Source organism: Nerophis lumbriciformis, linkage group LG10 (genome assembly GCF_033978685.3).
Source record: "Nerophis lumbriciformis linkage group LG10, RoL_Nlum_v2.1, whole genome shotgun sequence".
Taxonomy (NCBI): domain Eukaryota; kingdom Metazoa; phylum Chordata; class Actinopteri; order Syngnathiformes; family Syngnathidae; genus Nerophis; species Nerophis lumbriciformis.
This window is the reverse complement of record NC_084557.2, coordinates 4,072,501-4,095,843: the sequence shown is the minus strand read 5'-3', so window position 1 is coordinate 4,095,843 and position 23,343 is coordinate 4,072,501. Positions and strand designations below refer to the sequence as shown.

The 23,343-nt window shown below is 40.9% G+C and overlaps 1 protein-coding gene across 1 annotated transcript in view; it reads left to right on the top strand.

Moving 5' to 3' along the window:
- LOC133612797 (interleukin-17 receptor A) overlaps positions 1-23,343 on the top strand; it is a 43,547-nt gene that overhangs the window by 17,696 nt on the left and 2,508 nt on the right. The window contains exons 6-8 of the mRNA XM_061970485.2: positions 5,824-5,898; positions 5,974-6,046; positions 18,150-18,245. Coding sequence (XP_061826469.2) covers positions 5,824-5,898; positions 5,974-6,046; positions 18,150-18,245 — 244 coding nt within the window. The remainder of the gene's footprint in view (positions 1-5,823; positions 5,899-5,973; positions 6,047-18,149; positions 18,246-23,343) is intronic.

Genomic DNA, 23,343 nt, shown 5'->3' with positions numbered 1-23,343 from the left:
AGTATTGGGACACTTCAGGCTACAAGTAGACAAAAGTATTGGGACACTTAGGACTAGCACCTGCCAAATACGCGGGCCCGAACAACGCTGCTTGCAGCTTTAATTATTATTATTATTATTCCGCCGCCTCTTCGAACCCTAATTTGACCCACTTAACATGCTTCAAAACTCACCATATTTGACACACTTATCAGGACCTGCGAAAATTGTCTTTTGATAAAAAAACCGAACCCCAAAAATCAAAATTGCGCTCTAGCGCCCCCTAGGAAAAAAAAAAAACAGACTGCCTGTAACTCCCACTAGGAAGGTCGGAGAGACATGAAACAAAAACCTCTATGTAGGTCTGACTTAGACCTAGTTCTCATAATTGTATGTCTTCGGGCTAAAATCACCAGGAAGTTGGCAATTCCCCCTTCAAGACAAAAAAGTACTAAAAACAGTCACTTTTGCCTCTTTGCGCTGTAATTTGACCCCCTTAACATGCTTCAAAACTCACCGAAATGAACACACACATCAGGACTAGCAAAAACTGTGCTGTAATAAAAAAACCTAACCCCAATTTCAAAAATTGCGCTCTACAGCAATTTTTGAATAAAACTGATAAAAAACTGCTCCTCGGAAGGAAAAAACTACAAAACTGCCTGTTACTCCCACTGGGAAGGTCGGAGAGACATGAAACAAAAACCTCTCCGTAGGTCTCACTTAGACCTACATTTCATAAATTGACTACCCCCAGCAAAAATCAACAGGAAGTTTGCTATTACCCCTTCAAAACACATTTTTGGTCAAAACCTGTCACCTTCCTTCAAAAACGAACTCCTCTGAGCACGTTTGTCGTTTCGCCTTCAAAATAACACAGGAGAGACATTGAACCCTTGTGATTACAACAACAGAAGCGCTTTTTAATTAACTTCTCCGGTTTTGATTTTATGACCCTTCAAAGACCCGCTGCGCTGATGCTGCTGCAATGCTGTTTTTTTAAGATGCCTGCTTAAAAGCAGTATGCACCTACGTGCCCACACAATGACCCACTTAACATGCTTCAAAACTCACCAAATTTGATCCACACATCAGGACCTGCGAAACCTGCCTTTTTTATAGCAAACGAACCTCAAAAATTAATATTGCGCTCTAGCGCCCCCTATAAAAACAAAAAAAGTAGACTGCCTGTAACTCCCACTACGAAGGTCGGAAAAACATGAAACAAAATTCTCTATGTAGGTCTGACTCAGACCTAACTTTCATAATGGTACATTCTTGGGCTAAAATCAACAGGAAGTTGGCAATTCCCCCTTCAAGACAAAAAAGTACTACAAACAGTCACTTTTGCATCTTTGAGCTGTTATTTGACCCCCTTAACATGCTTCAAAACTCACCAAACTGAACACACACATCAGGACTGGCAAGAACTGTGATCTAACAAAAAAACCTAACCCCAAATTCAATAATTGCGCTCTACAGCAATTTTTGAATAAAACTGATAAAAAACTGCTCCTGGGAAGGAAAAAATTACAAAACGGCCTGTAACTCCCACTGGGAAGGTCGGAGAGACATGAAACAAAAACCTCTCCGTAGGTCTCACTTACACCTACATTTCATAAATTGACTACCCCCAGCAAAAATCAACAGGACGTTTGCTATTCCCCCTTCAAAATAAATTTTTTGTAAAAACCAGTCACCTTCCTTCAAAAACGAACTCCTCTGAGCGCGTTTGTCGTTTCGCCTTCAAACTAACACAGGAGAGAGATTGAACCCTTGTGATTACAACAACAGAAGCGCTTTTTAATTAAGTGCTCCGGTTTTGATTTTATGACCCTTCAAAGACCCGCTGCACTCATGCTGCTGCGGTGCTGTTTTTTTTAAGATGGCTGCTCTAAAGCAGGAATAACCAACATGCCCACACAATGCAGACAAGGTAGGTACACTAGACAAAAGTCTTGGGACACTTCAGACTACAAGTAGACAAAAGTATTGGGACACTTAGGACTAGCACCTGCCAAATACGCGGGCCCGAACAACGCTGCTTGCAGCTTTAATTATTATTATTATTATTCTTCCGCAGCTTTGCGCACTACTTTGACCCCCTTAACATGCTTCAAAACTCACCAAATTTTACACACACATCAGTAATGTACGGCAAAACTTTTTATCAAAAAACCTAACCTCAAAACTCAAAATTGCGCTCTAGCGCCCCCTAGGGAAAAAAAAAACTAGACTGCCTGTAACTCCCACTAGGAAGGTCGGAAAAACATGAAACAAAATCCTCTATGTAGGTCTGACTTAGACCTACTTCTCATAATCGTACATCCTCGGGCTAAAATCTACAGGAAGTTGGCAATTCCCCCTTCAAGACAAAAAAGTACTAAAAACAGTCACTTTTGCCTCTTTGAGCTGTAATTTCACCCCCTTAACATGCTTCAAAACTCACCAAACTGAACACACACATCAGGACTGGCTAAAACTGTGATCTAATGAAAAAACCTAACCCCAAATCTAAAAATTGTGCTCTACAGCAATTTTTTCATAAAACGCACAAAAAACTACTCCTCGGATGACAAAAATGACACAACTGCCTGTTACTCCCACTGGGAAGGTCGTAGAGACATGAAACAAAAACCTCAATGTAGGTCTCACTTAGATCTACATTTCATAAATTGACAACCCCCAGCAAAAATCTACAGGAAGTTTGCTATTCCCCCTTCAACACAACATTTTTGTAAAAACCCGTCCCCTTTCTTCAAACATTATCTCCTCTGAGCGCGTTTGTTGTTTCGGCTTCAAACTAACACAGGAGAGAGATTGAACCCTTCTGATTAAAAGTTGGCGAAAGAGTTGTGATACCTGCTCCGGTTTTGATTTTATGACCCTTCAAAGAACCGCTGCACTGATGCTGCTGCGCTGCTGTTTTTTTAAGATGGCTGCTCAAAAGCAGGAAGCACCAACGTGCCCACACAATGCAGACAAGGTAGGTACACTAGACAAAAGTCTTGGGACACTTCAGACTAAAAGTAGACAAAAGTATTGGGACACTTAGGACTAGCACCTGCCAAATACGCGGGCCCGAACAACGCTGCTTGCAGCTTTAATTTATCTTGATTTTTATATTATTTAAGCTATTTATTTTCTTTTTTATTGCATATTTAAGTTGATATTTCCATTTTTATATTTTTAAATGTAAGCTACAGAAATTTTAGTTTTAATGTTGGCTTTTCTGGCACTTGGTTTAATATTTGTTTAGTTTTATTTAAGGTAGCCTATTTATTTTCCTTTTGTTTGCACATTTAAGTTAATATTTTCTTTGTTATATTTTTAAACGTAGGCTACAGAACATTTAGTTTTTATGTTGGCATTTCTGGCTCTTAATTTATTTGTTTTATTTTGAAGGTATTTATTTTCTTTTTGTTTGCATATTTAAGTTTACATTTTCTTTGCTACAGAACATTTAGTTTTTATGTTGGCATTTGTTAAGGGTTTCTTAATTTAATATTTGTTTTTGCACTAAACAAACGAGGCCTATTTATTTAACTGTTGATTGCAAGCATTTTAGTAGGCTATAACAATTTTTTTTATTTCCCACTTTTATTTATTTATTATTTTCAAATTTTTAAAATTTTTAAAAACTTTTTTTTTTTTTTTTTAAAACAATTTAAAACAATTTTTAATTTTTTAATTTTTTTTAAACAATTTTAACAATTAACATTTTTTTTTTAGTATTGACAGTCACAGTTAGATGTGAGGGTTAGGGTTAGAGTTAGGGTTAGAGTTAGAGTTAGAGTTAGGGTTAGGGTTAGGGTTAGGGTTAGGGTTAGGGTTCGGGTTAGGGTTAGGGTAAAAAAAAATTTTAAAAGTTAAAAAAAAACTTTAAAAAAAGTTAAAAATATTTAAAAATTTAAAAATATTTAAAACAAATAAAAAAAATAACAAAAAAAATTAAACATTTTAAAAAAAAATTAAATTTTTAAAAAAGTAAAAAAAGTTTAAAAAAATTAAAAAATTAAAAAAAAAAAATGTTTTAAGTTAAAACATGATTTTCAAGGTAAAAAATGATTTTCAAGGTAAAAAAAATTTTCAAGGTAAAATTTTCTTTTCAAGGTAAAAAATGATTTTCAAGGTACAAAAAAATGTTCAAAGTAACATTTTTTTTTCAAGGTAAAAAATGATTTTAAAATTGTTTTAATTTAAAAAAAAATGTTTTTAAATTTTTTTATTTTTGAATTTTTTTTAATTTGTAAAAATTTTTTTTTAAACAATTTTAACAATTAACATTTTTTTGTTAAGAAACCCTTAACAAATGGCAACATAAAAACTAAATGTTCTGTAGCAAAGAAAATGTAAACTTAAATATGCAAACAAACGAGGCCTATTTATTTAACTGTTGATTGCAAGCATTTTAGTAGGCTATAACTATTTTTTTTATTTCCCACTTTTATTTATTTATTATTTTCATTTCAGTGCAATAAAACATATTTAACAACAGGACTCGCGAACCTACTGACACAGAGAACTGACTGTGTCGCGGAGGAGGATGTCACATTGAGGATCTCGTTCAGTCACTGTGCGTGTCGTTCATTGGGTGCTGAGGGCTTGTGTCGTTCGCGAACTGACGCACACCGAGATCTGCCGCTGGGGAATCTGTTACTGACTGACTCGTGATTCGCCGACTTGCCCACAGAACTGCTGCTGCAGAAGTGATTCGGTGAACGAATTTTTTTTGATTCAGTACAGTCAAAAGAACTGCCGATCCCATCACTAATGGACGCCCCTGCTTATTTCAGCAAGACAATGCCAAGCCACGTGTTACAACAGCGTGGCTTCACAGTAAAAGAGTGCGGGTACTAGACTGGCCTGCCTGTAGTCCAGACATTGAAAATGTGTGGCACATTATGAAGGCTAAAATATGAGAAGGGAGACTGTTGAACAACTTAAGCTGTACATCAAGCAAGAATGGGAAATAATTCCACTTCAAAAATGTGTCTCCTCAGTTCCCAAACTTTTACTGAGTGTTGTTAAAAGGAAAGGCCAAAGAAAATGCCTTTTTTGCAATGTGTTGCTGCCTGGAAAGGTCTCTTTTGGCAAGGTCTTCCTTTTGAATATCACCATGGGTGGAAGTTTCTGGCCATTAGCATGGCAAGCTAGAACCACAGTGAAGGATGACTTCTCATTCCCTGTGGTGCGAATATTCACCGTACGTGCTCCTGTTGTATCCACAGTGCGGTTCACAGGAATATCAGTTGCTGTGAAATAGTAATCCGTGTGCGGATGGAGAGATTGCGTCTTTTCATGAACCGGATCCCTGTCGCTTTGTAGGAGCCATTTTGTGGTCTTTACAGATGTAAACACACAAAGGAAATGATAATATCCGCGCGCTTTTTCTTCTTCTACGCGGGCGGGTGGTTGCTTACAGTAGAAGAAGAAGCGCTTCCTGTTCTATGGGGGCGGGTGCTTACCTTGGCGGTTGCTTGCGTAGAAGAAGAAGCGCTTCCTGTTCTACCGGGAAAAAAGATGGCGGCTGTTTACCAAAGTTGCGAGACCGAAACTTTATGAAAATGAATCTTAATATTTATCCATATATAAAGCGCACCGGGTTATAAGGCACACTGTCAGCTTTTGAGAACATTTGTGGTTTTTAGGTGCGCCTTATAGTGCGGAAAATACGGTAAGTTGAAAAGGATTTGCAAATCATTGTATTCTCTTTTTATTTACCATTTACACAACGTGACAACTTCACTGCTTTTGGCTTTTGTACATATTGCATAGAGCAGTATAGAGTTGTAAAATGTAGATTGCATTTTTCCTCAAATGATTATTTCATTTCCCAAATAGGCCAACAACACTTCTCTGAATGCGACGTTTGCCTTGGGTGTGTCGCAGCTCTTAAAGTGCCAGTTGACGATAACGGTGAGTTGTGTCTCCTTCAAAAAACACGTGAACCGGACACCAAATTTGTCATCTTTTCCCTATTTTCTTTGTAAGATAACACCATTTTTCATAAGATGCCAGAAGGAGTCTTGCCGTCCGGAGCAAAGGATTATCAACCACTGCTTGTGTAAGTACTGTCATCTCTTGCTATCATGTGACTGACACCTGACAGTTTGCAGTCCCTCATTAGGTGCAAAGACAACCTCCTGATATAGAAAATGTCGAAGCTGCATTTAGATATCATGTATGCGCTTTAAATTGGCTGGCGTTGGAATACTTTTGTTTCCAGTGAACTCATCAGTGCTATTAATGCTGACATACACTGCAAAAAGTCAGTGTTCAAAAACCAGAAAAAAAAATACAAAAATGAGGGGTATTTTATCTGAACTAAGCAAAATTATCTGCCAATAGAACAAGAAAATTTGGCTTGTCAAGACTTTCCAAAACAAGTAAAATTAAAGCTGCAAGCAGCAATGGACGGGACCGACTTTAACGGCACATAAAATCCCAACCGGAGCAGTAATTAAAACTCTTTCGTCAACTTTTAATCAGAAGGGTTCAATCTCTCTCCTGTGCTAGTTTGAAGCCGACACGACAAATGCGCTCAGAGGAGATAATGTTTGAAAAAAGGTGACCGGTTTTTACAAAACTTTTTTTTGAAGGGGGAATTGCGAGCTTCCTGTTGATTTTTGATGGGGATTGTTAATTTATGAAATGTAGGTCTAAGTGAGACCTACATAGAGGTTTTTGTTTCATATCTCTACGACATTCCTACTGGAAGTTACAGGCAGTTTTGTCTGTGTTTTCTTCCTAGGAGCAGTTTTGTCTGTGTTTTATTCCTAGGGGGTGCTAGAGTGCAATTTTGAGTTTTGGGGTTTGCTTTTTTTATTAGATCGCAATTTTCGCCAGTCCTGATGTGTGTGTCCAGTTTGGTGAGTTTTGAAGCATGTTAAGGGGGTCAAATTACAGCTCAAAGAGGCAAAGGTGACTGTTTTTACAAAACTTTTGTTTTGAAGGGGGATTTCCAAACTTCCTGTTGATTTTTGCTGAAGAAAGTTGATGTATGAAATCTAGGTCTAAGTGAGACCTAAATAGAGGTTTTTGTTTCATGTCTCTACGACATTCGTACTGGAAGTTACAGGCAGTTGTGTCTGTGTTTTTTTCCTAGGGGGCGCTAGAGCGCAATTTTGAGTTTTAAAGTTGTTGTTTTTTAAATAGATGGCAATTTTCGGCAGTCCTGATGCGGGTGTCAAATTTGGTGAGTTTTGAAGCATGTTAAGGGGGTCAAATTACAGCTCAAAGAGGCGGCGGAATAATAATAATAAAACCTTACAATTACAATAGGGTCCTCTGTCCCAAAGGGACATTGCGGTCCCTAATTAAAGCTGCAAGCAGCGTTGGTCGGGACCGCGTATTTGGCAGGTGCTAGTCCTAAGTGTCCCAATACTTTTTTTCCAGTGTAGGTGTCCCAATACTTTTGTCAAGTGGTAGTCCTAAGTGTCCCAATACCTTTGTCAAGTTTAGGCGTAAGTGTCCCAATACTTGTGTCCAGTGTAAGTGTCCCAATACTTTTGTGCAGTGGTAGTCCTAAGTGTCCTAATACTTTTGTCAAGTTGTAGTCCTAAGTGTCCCAATACTTTTGTCCAGTGTAAGTGTCCCAATACTTTTGTCCAGTTTTGGTCATAAGTGTCCCAATACTTTTGTCCAGTGGTAGTCATAAGTGTCCCAATACTTTTGTCCAGTGTAAGTGTCCCAATACTTTTGTCCAGTTTTGGTCATAAGTGTCCCAATACTTTTGTCCAGTGGTAGTCATAAGTGTCCCAATACTTTTGTCAAGTTGTAGTCCCAAGTGTCCCAATACTTGTGTCCAGTGTAAGTGTCCCAATACTTTTGTGCAGTGGTAGTCCTAAGGGTCCTAATACTTTTGTCAAGTTGTAGTCCTAAGTGTCCCAATACTTTTGTCCAGTGTAAGTGTCCCAATACTTTTGTCCAGTTTTGGTCATAAGTGTCCCAATACTTTTGTCCAGTGGTAGTCATAAGTGTCCCAATACTTTTGTCCAGTGTAAGTGTCCCAATACTTTTGTCCAGTTTTGGTCATAAGTGTCCCAATACTTTTGTCCAGTGGTAGTCATAAGTGTCCCAATACTTTTGTCAAGTTGTAGTCCCAAGTGTCCCAATACTTGTGTCCAGTGTAAGTGTCCCAATACTTTTGTGCAGTGGTAGTCCTAAGTGTCCTAATACTTTTGTCAAGTTGTAGTCCTAAGTGTCCCAATACTTTTGTCCAGTGTAAGTGTCCCAATACTTTTGTCCAGTTTTGGTCATATGTGTCCCAATACTTTTGTCCAGTGGTAGTCATAAGTGTCCCAATACTTTTGTCCAGTGTAAGTGTCCCAATACTTTTGTCCAGTTTTGGTCATAAGTGTCCCAATACTTTTGTCCAGTGGTAGTCATAAGTGTCCCAATACTTTTGTCAAGTTGTAGTCCCAAGTGTCCCAATACTTGTGTCCAGTGTAAGTGTCCCAATACTTTTGTGCAGTGGTAGTCCTAAGTGTCCTAATACTTTTGTCAAGTTGTAGTCCTAAGTGTCCCAATACTTTTGTCCAGTGTAAGTGTCCCAATACTTTTGTCCAGTTTTGGTCATAAGTGTCCCAATACTTTTGTCCAGTGGTAGTCCTAAGTGTCCCAATACTTTTGTCCAGGGTAAGTGTCCCAATACTTTTGTCCAGTTTTGGTCATAAGTGTCCCAATACTTTTGTCCAGTGGTAGTCATAAGTGTCCCAATACTTTTGTCAAGTTGTAGTCCCAAGTGTCCCAATACTTGTGTCCAGTGTAAGTGTCCCAATACTTTTGTGCAGTGGTAGTCCTAAGTGTCCTAATACTTTTGTCAAGTTGTAGTCCTAAGTGTCCCAATACTTTTGTCCAGTGTAAGTGTCCCAATACTTTTGTCCAGTTTTGGTCATAAGTGTCCCAATACTTTTGTCCAGTGGTAGTCCTAAGTGTCCCAATACTTTTGTCCAGGGTAAGTGTCCTAATACTTTTGTCCAGTTTTGGTCATAAGTGTCCCAATACTTTTGTCCAGTGGTAGTCATAAGTGTCCCAATACTTTTGTCAAGTTGTAGTCCCAAGTGTCCCAATACTTGTGTCCAGTGTAAGTGTCCCAATACTTTTGTGCAGTGGTAGTCCTAAGTGTCCCAATACTTTTGTCAAGTTGTAGTCCCAAGTGTCCCAATACTTGTGTCCAGTGTAAGTGTCCCAATACTTTTGTGCAGTGGTAGTCCTAAGTGTCCTAATACTTTTGTCAAGTTGTAGTCCTAAGTGTCCCAATACTTTTGTCCAGTGTAAGTGTCCCAATACTTTTGTCCAGTTTTGGTCATAAGTGTCCCAATACTTTTGTCCAGTGGTAGTCATAAGTGTCCCAATACTTTTGTCCAGTGTAAGTGTCCCAATACTTTTGTCCAGTTTTGGTCATAAGTGTCCCAATACTTTTGTCCAGTGGTAGTCATAAGTGTCCCAATACTTTTGTCCAGTGTAAGTGTCCCAATACTTTTGTCCAGTTTTGGTCATAAGTGTCCCAATACTTTTGTCCAGTGGTAGTCATAAGTGTCCCAATACTTTTGTCAAGTTGTAGTCCCAAGTGTCCCAATACTTGTGTCCAGTGTAAGTGTCCCAATACTTTTGTGCAGTGGTAGTCCTAAGTGTCCTAATACTTTTGTCAAGTTGTAGTCCTAAGTGTCCCAATACTTTTGTCCAGTGTAAGTGTCCCAATACTTTTGTCCAGTTTTGGTCATAAGTGTCCCAATACTTTTGTCCAGTGGTAGTCCTAAGTGTCCCAATACTTTTGTCCAGTGTAAGTGTCCCAATACTTTTGTCCAGTTTTGGTCATAAGTGTCCCAATACTTTTGTCCAGTGGTAGTCATAAGTGTCCCAATACTTTTGTCAAGTTGTAGTCCCAAGTGTCCCAATACTTGTGTCCAGTGTAAGTGTCCCAATACTTTTGTGCAGTGGTAGTCCTAAGTGTCCCAATACTTTTGTCAAGTTGTAGTCCCAAGTGTCCCAATACTTGTGTCCAGTGTAAGTGTCCCAATACTTTTGTGCAGTGGTAGTCCTAAGTGTCCTAATACTTTTGTCAAGTTGTAGTCCTAAGTGTCCCAATACTTTTGTCCAGTGTAAGTGTCCCAATACTTTTGTCCAGTTTTGGTCATAAGTGTCCCAATACTTTTGTCCAGTGGTAGTCCTAAGTGTCCCAATACTTTTGTCCAGTGTAAGTGTCCCAATACTTTTGTCCAGTGTAAGTGTCCCAATACTTTTGTCCAGTTTTGGTCATAAGTGTCCCAATACTTTTGTCCAGTGGTAGTCCTAAGTGTCCCAATACTTTTGTCCAGTGTAAGTGTCCCAATACTTTTGTCCAGTTTTGGTCATAAGTGTCCCAATACTTTTGTCCAGTGGTAGTCATAAGTGTCCCAATACTTTTGTCAAGTTGTAGTCCCAAGTGTCCCAATACTTGTGTCCAGTGTAAGTGTCCCAATACTTTTGTGCAGTGGTAGTCCTAAGTGTCCCAATACTTTTGTCAAGTTGTAGTCCCAAGTGTCCCAATACTTTTGTCTTAAGCAGCCATCTTGAAAAAACAGCAGCATCAGCGCAGAGGTTCTATGAAGGGTCATAAAATCAAAACCGGAGCAGGTATCAAAACTCTTTCGCCAACTTTTAATCAGAAGGGTTCAATCTCTCTCCTGTGTTAGTTTGAAGCCGAAACAACAAACGCGCTCAGAGGAGATAATGTTTGAAGAAAGGTGACCGGTTTTTACAAAAAATTTTGTTTTGAAGGGGGAATAGCAAACTTCCTGTTGATTTTTGCTGGGGGTTGTCAATTTATGAAATGTAGGTCTAAGTTAGACCTATAGAGGTTTTTGTTTCATGTCTCTCCGACCTTCCCAGTGGGAGTTACAGGCAGTTTTGTCATTTTGTTCTTCCGAGGAGCAGTTTTTTCTGCGTTTTATTCAAAATTGCGCTAGAGCGCAATTTTGAGATTTGGGGTTAGGTTTTTTTATAAGATCGCAATTTTTGACAGTCATGATGTGTGCGTTCAGTTTGGTGAGTTTTGAAGCGTGTTAAGGGGGTCAAATTACAGCTCCAAGAGGCAAAAGTGACTGTTTTTAGTACTTTTTTGTCTTGAAGGGGGAATTGCCAACTTCCTGTTAATTTTAGCCCAACAATGTACTATTATGAAATGTAGGTCTAAGTCAGACCTACATAGAGGTTTTTGTTTCATGTCTCTCCAACCTTCCTAGTGGGAGTTACAGGCAGTCTAGTTTTATTTTTTTCCTAGGGGTGCTAGAGCGCAATTTTGAGTTTTGTGGTTCGGTTTTTTTTTAAAAAAGGCAATTTTCGAAGGTCTTGATGTATGGGTCAAATATGGTGAGTTTTGAAGCATGTTAAGTGGGTCAAATTACAGTTTTATGTGGCGGCGGAAGAATAAAGAATAAGGAATAAAACCTTACAAATTCAATAGGTCCTTATGTCCCATTGCATAAGGACTCCCAAAAATGGGCCATGCGGGCCCTAATTAGCTAACCTCAATGAACCCCAAAATACCTTAAAATAAGTATATTCTCACTAATAACAAGTGCACTTTTCTTGGTTGAAAAAAAAAAGAGACCTTTTTGCTCAATATGTTGAAAAATATTCTTAAATGAAGTAAATGCTAGTGCCATTATCTTGACATAATGACATGTGCTCGGCATCATGATTTTTCTTTTCATCCTTGGTATGGTATAGCTCAGTGACGTGCGGTGAGGTTGATGGCTGGTGAGGCACTGACTTCATCACAGTCAGATTTACAAACATATGAACCCTAAAGAGTATCTTATTCACCATTTGATTGGCAGCAGTTAACGGGTTATGTTTAAAAGCTCATACCAGCATTCTTCCCTGCTTGGCACTCAGCATCAAGGCTTGGAATTGGGGGTTAAATCACCAAAAATGATTCCCGGGCGCGGCGCCGCTGCTGCCCACTGCTCCCCTCACCTCCCAGGGGGTGAACAAGGGGATGGGTCAAATGCAGGCGACAAATTTCATTACACCTAGTGTGTGTGTGACAATCATTGGTACTTTAACTTAACTTTAACTTTACACATACAAACTGTAGCACACAAAAAAACGTTATTATGGTCTTACCTTTACTTATAAATGAAGTCCACAACTAAAGCCCTCACTTCAACTTTCCACGTGCAAGATTGAATCTATTTAAAAAAGTGTAACCGAGGGTTTATAAATGTCGCCTATACTGTATGAAACTACAAAATAACAAACACGGAGGCTCCAGTTTACACGAGGACCACTTTATTTACCTTCTTTCAAAAACCTCCGCTCCACTGTGTCATCACTTCCGCTCTTAGCGCCTTCAAAATAAGAGCTCAAGGCATATACTGTATAACAGCGCATAACAGGAACTTAACATCACAGAGAGGAAAGCCCATGAAAATAGGTTACAAAAGTTATTTAATAAGAAGCCAAAAAGTGCAAAAACAATAATGTTCGTGTTGGAGGAGTTGTGAATTAGATACACCTGCAGTCTGCAGGTGTACCTAATGTTGTGGCCCTGCAGTCATTCACAACTCCTCCAACACGAACATTATTGTCTTTGCACTTTTTGGCTTCTTATGAAATAACTTTTTTAAATAGATCCAATCTTGCACGTGGAAAGTTTAAGTGTGGGCTTTAGTTGATATAACAATTCTACGGCGGGGGTGCAGGAGGCGGGATTACTGGAGCCTCAGCCAGTGCGTCTTTTGCAGCCGTTTTATGATCGCTCAGCACAAGAAATACTTTACACACATACAGTTGTTGACAAAATACACTGTACATTATATACCTCAGCTAACTAAACTATGGAAATGTATAATATAGTTCATATAGCAATACAGTCTCACTGCACAGCAGGCCAGCAGTTAGCCGAGTCCGGAATCCATGTTGAGGCACTGAGTGACGTGCCTCAACTCAGTATTTGAACGGCAAATGTGAAAATTCAGCCATTTTGAATAAAAAATAATCTAAAACTGGTGAAGTTAAATGGAAAATAACTCTATAGTATAATCACTGGATACATATAACAATTTAATTAATTTTATTTCATTTCATTTTTCTTTCTTTCCATGATGGCCTCACCTGCCTCTAGTGACTGCACGTCACTGGTATAGCTCGGTTGAAAAATGACAAATGTGTTTGTCATTCTTGTTTGGTGTGGGTTCACAGTGTGGCGCATATTTGTAACAGTGTTAAAGTTGTTAGGGTGGTATAGCTCGGTTGGTAGAGTGGCCGTGCCAGCAATTTGAGGGTTGCAGGTTCGATCCCCGCTTCCGCCATCCTTGTCACTGCCGTTATGTCCTTAGGCAAGACTACTCAGTGGCCTAGTGGTTAGAGTGTCCGCCCTGAGATCGGTAGGTTGTGAGTTCAAACCCCGGCCGAGTCATACCAAAGACTATAAAAATGGGACCCATTACCTCCCTGCTTGGCACTCAGCATCAAGGGTTGGAATTGGGGGTTAAATCACCAAAAATGATTCCCGGGCGGCGGCCACCGCTGCTGCCCACTGCTCCCCTCACCTCCCAGGGGGTGATCAAGGGTGATGGGTCAAATGCAGAGAATAATCTCGCCACACCTAGTGTGTGTGTGACAATCATTGGTACTTTAACTTAACTTTAACTTTATTTCAGTGCCCCTCCCGAAAATCTCCCGGGGCAACCATTCTCCCGAATTTCACCCGATTTCCACCCAGACAATGCATACTTGGTCAACAGCCATACAGGTCACACTGAGGGTGGCCGTATAAACAAGTGAAGTGAAGTGAAGTGAATTATATTTATATAGCGCTTTTCTCTAGTGACTCAAAGCGCTTTTACATAGTGAAACCCAATATCTAAGTTACATTTAAAGCAGTGTGGGTGGCACTGGGAGCAGGTGGGTAAAGTGTCTTGCCCAAGGACATAACGGTAGTGACTAGGAGGGCGGAAGTGGGGATCGAACCTGCAACTCTCAAGTTGCTGGCACGGCCGCTCTACCAACCGAGCTGTACCGCCCCAACAACTTTAACACTGTTACAAATATGCGCCACACTGTGAACCCACACCAAAAAAAGAATGACAAACACATTTCGGGAGAACATCCGCACCGTAACACAACAGAACAAATACCCAGAACCCCTTGCAGCACTAACTCTTCCGGGACGCTACAATATACACCCCTTGCTACCCCCACCCCTTCAACCCTGCCCACCTCAACCTCCTGATGCTCTCTCAGGGAGAGCATGTCCCAAATTCCAAGCTGCTGTTTTGAGGCATGTTAAAAAAAAAAAAATGGACTTTGTAACTTCAATAATAAATATGGCAGTGCCATGTTGGCATTTTTTTTCCATAACTTGAGTTGATTTATTTTGGAAAACCTTGTTACATTGTTTAATGCATCCAGCGGGGCATCACAACAAAATTAGGCCTAATAATGCAGTGTTTCCCACAGGACAGGCATCTATTTGTGGTGGTGTGGTCGGGGGGTGGCGGCGGCAGCGGCGATGACCAAGAAGAACGCGGAGTTGGAATATAATTACAACATTTTATGTACATATTTATATACAGATTTGAACAATTAGTGATTCACTGAAATATATTTATTAATTGTGGTTCTTACAAAAAATATATCTTATAAAATATAAAAGCTAAAATGTCTCTTAAAGCTCTGCCCCTTTAATTAGTGAATACTAAATAATTTAACTTTAGCCTACTACTACAACCATATTATTTACCAGCAACATGAAGTGAAACAGAGGCAGAGGTGTCCTGCCACAGTCAGTCAACCTCCTCCTCCTCCTCCTCCTCCTCCTGCTGCTGCTGAACAGGTCACACCTGTGGTACGGACTGTAGGCCTACCTCCTCTCCAAGTCGAGCCCTTTTCGGCCGTTGAAAATATTTTTCTATACTCATCTGTGTGAAGGAGTGAACATCCAACATTAGAATTTATTACTAACGAGCAGAAGCGCTCTAAGTACAGTGCCGTCTAACCTTAAGCGGCAGCAGCTCAACACATGCAGGGTTCAACGTTAAGGTTTTTTTCTACTTGCCCGACTTCTCAAATCTACTTGCCCCAATATTTTTACTTGTCCTGCCTAGGTTTTTTTCTGGCTGTGTAGTGCTCATGGCTTATATCTTACTAAAATTCTTCCCGTTGACTATTTACAACACTACACAGTATTTATTATTATTATTATTAATAATTACATTTAAATGGCATTGCATACATGTCAAATTAAATGCTATTTCACATTATTTGACCAGTAGCAGTTACACCCATCTGAACAGGTGTTTAAAGCCCGATCACAGTTGAAATCTTGAAATGAAGGGCCTTTAATGGCCAAAACATTAACCTGGACAACATTTTAACAGCTGGTTGGCTCAGATTTTATTCTTTTCATTGCATTCACATGCTGCAGTGGACAGTGGACAATTTTGCTTCAGTCCACGTGTGTTTATTGACAACAGGGTTATAACCTGGACACGTTAGCTCGTCGGTATGAAAACACGTGACTGTTACTACGTGCGTCTGCCCGGCACCCGAATCAAACAGCGGCGGTGTTAATGAAGCAGCGTCAGGCTGCTAACCGTCAGTGAAACGTTCGGTGAAATCGCGGATTAACGTTAAATATATGACGTGCCGCGAGCGATGCAGCTATAACCTATCTACTTATAACTTATATTACCCTCGTATTTTGATCCCGTCCGTCCGTCCCTCTTCTTCTTCTTCTGGCCCACCAGGTGAATTAAGTGCTATTGGCGGAGTTACAATGCATAGTAGGCTACCGCCACCTACTGCACCGGAGTTGTAACTACAAGCAACATTCACAGACAGTCCCATTGCTTTTATGAGCGGTCGAGCGAGTCAAAAGCCGAAAAATCCATTTGTGGCGGACGTAATTCTTTCGTGGCGGGCCGCCACAAATAAATGAATGTGTGGGAAACACTGTAATGTGTTAATTCCACACCTGTATATATCGGTATCAGTTGATATCGGAATCGGTAATTAAGAGTTGGACAATATCGGAATACCGGATATCGACAAAAAAGCCATTATCGGACATCTCTACTTGTGAGTGTTGATGACACGGCTTTACAACACTTGATATTCTAGTTTCAAGCATGTTTTACTCAATATAGGTCATCAAATCTCTGCAACAAGCTGTAATATCTTACTGAGATCATTTAGGACCAAAACACTTAAAACAAGTAAAACACTTTAACATAAAATCTGCTTACTGAGAAGAATTATCTTATCACACAGAAAATATGCAAATATCACCCTTATTTGACATATTTCATCTTACTTAGATTTCAGTTTTTGCAGTGTAGCAGTTATTCCTTCAGCAGTTTGCACCTTGCCATTACAGGTAAAAGCCAGTAAATTAGAATATTTTGAAAAACTTGATTTATTTCAGTAATTGCATTCAAAAGGTGTAACTTGTACATTATATTTATTCATTGCACACAGACTGATGCATTCAAATGTTTATTTCATTTAATTTTGATGATTTGAAGTGGCAACAAATGAAAATCCAAAATTCCGTGTGTCACAAAATTAGAATATTACTTAAGGCTAATACAAAAAAGGGATTTTTAGAAATGTTGGCCAACTGAAAAGTATGAAAATGAAAAATATGAGCATGTACAATACTCAATACTTGGTTGGAGCTCCTTTTGCCTCAATTACTGCGTTAATGCGGCGTGGAATGGAGTCGATGCGTTTCTGGCACTGCTCAGGTGTTATGAGAGCCCAGGTTGCTCTGATAGTGGCCTTCAACTCTTCTGCGTTTTTGGGTCTGGCATTCTGCATCTTCCTTTTCACAATACCCCACAGATTTTCTATGGGGCTAAGGTCAGGGGAGTTGGCGGGCCAATTTAGAACAGAAATACCATGGTCCGTAAACCAGGCACGGGTAGATTTTGCGCTGTGTGCAGGCGCCAAGTCCTGTTGGAACTTGAAATCTCCATCTCCATAGAGCAGGTCAGCAGCAGGAAGCATGAAGTGCTCTAAAACTTGCTGGTAGACGGCTGCGTTGGCCCTGGATCTCAGGAAACAGAGTGGACCGACACCAGCAGATGACATGGCACCCCAAACCATCACCCAACCATGCAAATTTTGCATTTCCTTTGGAAATCGAGGTCCCAGAGTCTGGAGGAAGACAGGAGAGGCACAGGATCCACGTTGCCTGAGGTCTAGTGTAAAGTTTCCAACATCAGTGATGGTTTGGGGTGCCATGTCATCTGCTGGTGTCAGTCCACTCTGTTTCCTGAGATCCAGGGTCAACGCAGCCGTCTACCAGCAAGTTTTAGAGCACTTCATGCTTCCTGCTGCTGACCTGCTCTATGGAGATGGAGATTTCAAGTTCCAACAGGACTTGGCGCCTGCACACAGCGCAAAATCTACCCGTGCCTGGTTTACGGACCATGGTATTTCTGTTCTAAATTGGCCCGCCAACTCCCCTGACCTTAGCCCCATAGAAAATCTGTGGGGTATTGTGAAAAGGAAGATGCAGAATGCCAGACCCAAAAACGCAGAAGAGTTGAAGGCCACTATCAGAGCAACCTGGGCTCTCATAACACCTGAGCAGTGCCAGAAACTCATCGACTCCATGCCACGCCGCATTAACGCAGTAATTGAGGCAAAAGGAGCTCCAACCAAGTATTGAGTATTGTACATGCTCATATTTTTCATTTTCATACTTTTCAGTTGGCCAACATTTCTAAAAATCCCTTTTTTGTATTAGCCTTAAGTAATATTCTAATTTTGTGACACACGGAATTTTGGATTTTCATTTGTTGCCACTTCAAATCATCAAAATTAAATGAAATAAACATTAGAATGCATCAGTCTGTGTGCAATGAATAAATATAATGTACAAGTTACACCTTTTGAATGCAATTACTGAAATAAATCAAGTTTTTCAAAATATTCAAATTTACTGGCTTTTACCTGTATAACAACATTGGTTCTGTTGTACATTATGCCTATTATTAAATGACCATGTGAGAGCCATGTTTTCATTTGGACTTTATCATGCACTCCTATTCATTTTACAAGTTAAAAATGATAGCTGTTGCCATTAATGAGTATTTATGCATTGTAGATTATATAGAGGACATTTATTTACATTTGTTTTCAACTAATAATCGCTCTTTTTTTGTGTGTAGATTATCCACGGCGGACTGTCATGATTAAAAGCACACTTGTGTTGATCATTGTTGGCGTTTGCTTTGTCTGCCTGCTGTGGAAAGTCTCTTCGAAAGGTAATATTGCCTCCATCTTGCACTTAAATGGCAATCAATCAATGTTTACTTATATAGCCCTAAATCACGAGTGTCTCAAAGGGCTGCACAAGCCACAACGACATCCTGGGCTCAGATCCCACATCAGGGCAAGGAAAACCTCAACCCAATGGGATGACAATGAGAAACCTTGGAGGGGACTGCAGATATGGGGACCCCTCACCCCTGGGCGACTGGTGCAATGGACGTCGAGTGGATCTAGTTAATATTGTGACAGTCTAGTCCATAGTGGATCTAACATAATAGTGAGAGTCCAGTCCATAGTGGATCTAACAAAGTAGTGTGAGTCCAGTCCATAGTGGATCTAACATAATAGTGAGAGTCCAGTCCATAGTGGATCTAACATAATAGTGAGAGTCCAGTCTATAGTGGATCTAACATAATAGTGTGAGTCCAGTCCATAGTGGTTCTAACATAATAGTGAGAGTCCAGTCCATAGTGGATCTAACATAATAGTGAGAGTCCAGTCCATAGTGGATCTAACATAATAGTGAGAGTCCAGTCTATAGTGGATCTAACATAATAGTGTGAGAGTCCAGTCCATAGTAGATCTAACATAATAGTGAGAGTCAAGTCCATAGTGGATCTACCATAATAGTGAGAGTCCAGTCCATAGTGGATCTAACATAATAGTGAGAGTCAAGTCCATAGTGGATCTAACATAATAGTGAGAGTCCAGTCCATAGTGGATCTAACATAATAGTGTGAGAGTCCAGTCTATAGTGGATCTGACATAATAGTGTGAGAGTCCAGTCCATAGTGGATCTAACATAATAGTGAGAGTCCAGTCTATAGTGGATCTAACATAATAGTGTGAGAGTCCAGTCCATAGTGGATCTAACATAATAGTGTGAGAGTCCAGTCCGTAGTAGATCTAACATTATAGTGTGAGAGTCCAGTCCATAGTGGATCTAGCATAATAGTGTGAGAGTCCAGTCCATAGTGGATCTAACATAATAGTGTGAGAGTCCAGTCCATGGTGGATCTAACATAATAGTGTGAGAGTCCAGTCCGTAGTGGATCTAACATAATAGTGAGAATCCAGTCCATAGTGGATCTAACATAATAGTGTGAGAGTCCAGTCCATAGTGGATCTAACATAATAGTGAGAGTCCAGTCCATAGTGGATCTAACATAATAGTGAGAGTCCAGTCCATAGTGGATCTAACATAATAGTGGGAGTCCAGTCCGTAGTGGATCTAACATAATAGTGTGAGAGTCCAGTCCATAGTGGATCTAACATAATAGTGTGAGAGTCCAGTCCATAGTGGATCTAACATAATAGTGAGAGTCCAGTCCATAGTAGATCTAACATAATATTGTGAGAGTCCAGTCCATAGTGGATCTAACATAATAGTGTAAGAGTCCTGTCCATAGTGGATCTAACATAATAGTGAGAGTCCATTCCGTAGTGGATCTAATATAATAGTGTGAGAGTCCAGTCCATAGTGGATCGAACATAATAGTGTGAGAGTCCAGTCCGTAGTGGATCTAACATAATAGTGTGAGAGTCCAGTCCGTAGTGGATCTAACATAATAGTGTGAGAGTCCAGTCCATAGTGGATCTAACATAATAGTGTGAGAGTCCAGTCCATAGTGGATCTAACATAATAATGTGAGAGTCCAGTCCATAGTGGATCTAACATAATAGTGTGAGAGTCCAGTCCATAGTGGATCTAATATAATAGTGAGAGTCCAGTCCATAGTGGATTTAATATAATAGTGAGAGTCCAGTCCATAGTGGATCTAACATAATAGTGTGAGAGTCCAGTCCATAGTGGATCTAACATAATAGTGAGAGTCCAGTCCATAGTGGATCTAACATAATAGTGTGAGAGTCCAGTCCATAGTGGATCTAACATAATAGTGAGAGAGTCCAGTCCATAGTGGATCTAACATAATAGTGTGAGAGTCCAGTCCATAGTGGATCTAACATAATAGTGTGATAGTCCAGTCCATAGTGGCGCTAACATAATAGTGAGAGTCCAGTCCATAGTGGATCTAACATAATAGTGAGAGAGTCCAGTCCATAGTGGATCTAACATAATAGTGAGAGAGTCCAGTCCATAGTGGATCTAACATAATAGTGAGAGAGTCCAGTCCATAGTGGATCTAACATAATAGTGAGAGAGTCCAGTCCATAGTAGATCTAACATAATAGTGAGAGTCAAGTCCATAGTGGATCTACCATAATAGTGAGAGTCCAGTCCATAGTGGATCTAACATAATAGTGTTAGAGTCCAGTCCATAGTGGATCTAACATAATAGTGTTAGAGTCCAGTCCATAGTGGATCTAACATAATATTGTGAGAGTCCAGTCCATAGTGGATCTAACATAATAGTGTTAGAGTCCAGTCCATAGTGGATCTAACATAATAGTGTTAGAGTCCAGTCCATAGTGGATCTAACATAATAGTGAGAGAGTCCAGTCCATAGTAGGGCCAGCAGGAGACCAGGAGTACATACATTGTACTTGTCCCAGTAGTTTTAATGTAACATACTTTTGACTTTTACTTGAGTATTTTTGTGACGAAGAAACGCTACTATTTACATCACAATTATTTATAATCCATTAATTAAGGCTTCCGGCAGACTCCGTCACATGACTCTGTTTAGCCAATCCAACGTAAGCATGAGTGACGTTTGATTCCGTTTCACCAATCAAACTGAACCTGGCAGTCACGTGACTATTTGAACAAGCCGGTGGGGTGAGACTGTTTACATACGCCAAACAAGCACAAAGTACAGATATAGAAGCTGGAACATGTCAGTATTTTTAAAGTATAAGACAAAATAGAGCTACTTACTTGTTTAGAATGTTCCCAAAGAAGACCCTTTCATTATGTGACATGACAGCAGCACATTTTGACATAACAAACCTCCTCAAACACTTGACTTCAAAACCCATCTTTTTGTATGTCTGTGATGATCCTAATAACCACAAGTGTCATTTCAACACATTCAAACATTACCAACAACATCAAAAAGCAGTGCAAAGTTGTACTTATCTGTTAGCTTTAAAGTTACTAGTTTATTAGCACGCAGCATGATCTTCTTCTACCGTATTAACATGTAACATAGCTGAACAAGATGAAATGAGCACAGTCGCCCCCTAGTGTAGGAGAGGCACACTGCGTATGGCCATCACTCACATCACACATAAGAAACTACAACTTCACATGCAGCTGGAAGAAAATAGAAGAAAGTGAATTATCGGACAAATGGCACTCATTTAGTGCATAGAAACGTACTGAGTGTAAAAAGTCACATGACGTCAGACAAGGCAGCAAACACATCTTCAATCATTTCTTTCCAACTAGTAAAAAGAACATTTATATCATCATCTGTGTCACTTTTCAACTGACAGCAATTCTACTTCTAACTACACAAAACATGTTGAAGTCAATTGTTTTACACACACACACGCACACACACTAGAGATGCGCGGATAGGCAATTATTTCATCCGCAACCGCATCAGAAAGTCGTCAACCATCCGCCATCCACCCGACCTAACATTTGATCAGAACCGCACCCGCCCGCATCCGCCCGTTGTTATATATCTAATATAGACGATGCAAGGCATTAGTGAGGTTATAAAGCTTTTGCCTGTTAAAGAAAGGAGACTGTTCCAATGCAGCACAGACATTCGCGTGCCACGCTGTCACGACCCAGACGCACACCAGTGCGCAATCATATGGGAGCCGCGCTGAGCGCACCTCCAAGCGCTATATCAACCAGGGTGAGCCCCACCCCTTTCGTGAGCGCACTGCGCGCGGAGTGACCCCTGTTACGCGCGGTGTGGCGGGCAGGTAAGCTGCGCGGGCGGAGCGACCCATGTTACGAGCCCCCGGCCACGGGGGTGGCGGGCAGGTAAGCTGCTTACCTGCTGCGCGTGACGCCGGCCGCGGCGAAGGCGGACGAGGCGGGGTGTCGGTGCGGTGGGCGCGGTGGTGACCCTGGACGTGCGTCGGGCCCTTCTCGCGGATCGCCTCAGCTACGGCTCCCGGTGGGGCCATCTCGGGGGAAGGGGCCTCGGTCCCGGACCCCGGCGAGGCGTCCCTTCTCCGCTCCGTAAAAGTGTCCATCTCTTTTTTTTTTTTTCTTCTGTTGTGGCATATGCTGCAGGTGCCTGCCCGTTTTTCGTATGTGGGTAACAACATTTAACTATGTATATATATTTCCGAATTGGTTTAACTGCCACCCGCCTGAATCTATTTAAAATCTAATTTTTTTTATTTTAACCGCCCGACCCGACCCGCGGATAAAATCTAATTTTTTTTAATTTCATCCGCCCGATCCGCGGATAATCCGCGGACTCCGCGGTTGTGCCCGCAAACCGCGCATCTCTAACACACACACACACACACACACACAACACACAAACACACACACACACACACAAACTACAATTGTAGTCCAAGAACCATTAAAGATAACTACTAAATAAATCAGAAGTTACTCATCCATCCATCTTCTTCTGCTTATCCGAGGTCGGGTCGCGGGGGCAGCAGCCTAAGCAGGGAAGCCCTGACTTTCCTCTCCCCAGCCACTTCGTCCAGCTCCCGAGGCGTTCCCAGGCCAGCCGGGAGGCATAGTCTATTCAACGTGTCCTGGGTCTTCCCCGTGGCCTCCTACCGGTCGGACGTGCCCCAAACACCTCTAAAGGAGGTGTTCGGGTGGCATCCTGACCAGATGCCCGAACCACCTCATCTGGCTCCTCTCCATGTGGAGGAGCAGCGGCTTTACTTTGAGCTCCCCCCGGATGGCAGAGCTTCTCACCCTATCTCTAAGGGAGAAACCCGCCACCCGGCGGAGGAAACTCATTTCGGCCGCTTGTACCCGTGATCTTGTCCTTTCGGTCATAAACCAAAGCTCATGACCATAGGTGAGGATGGGAACGTAGATCGACCGGTAAATTGAGAGCTTTGCCTTCCGACTCAGCTCCTTCTTCACCACAACGGATCGATACAGCGTCCGCATTGCTGAAGACGCCGCACCGATCCACCTGTCGATCTCACCATCCACTCTTTCCTCACTCGAGCAGAAAGTTGTGTAAA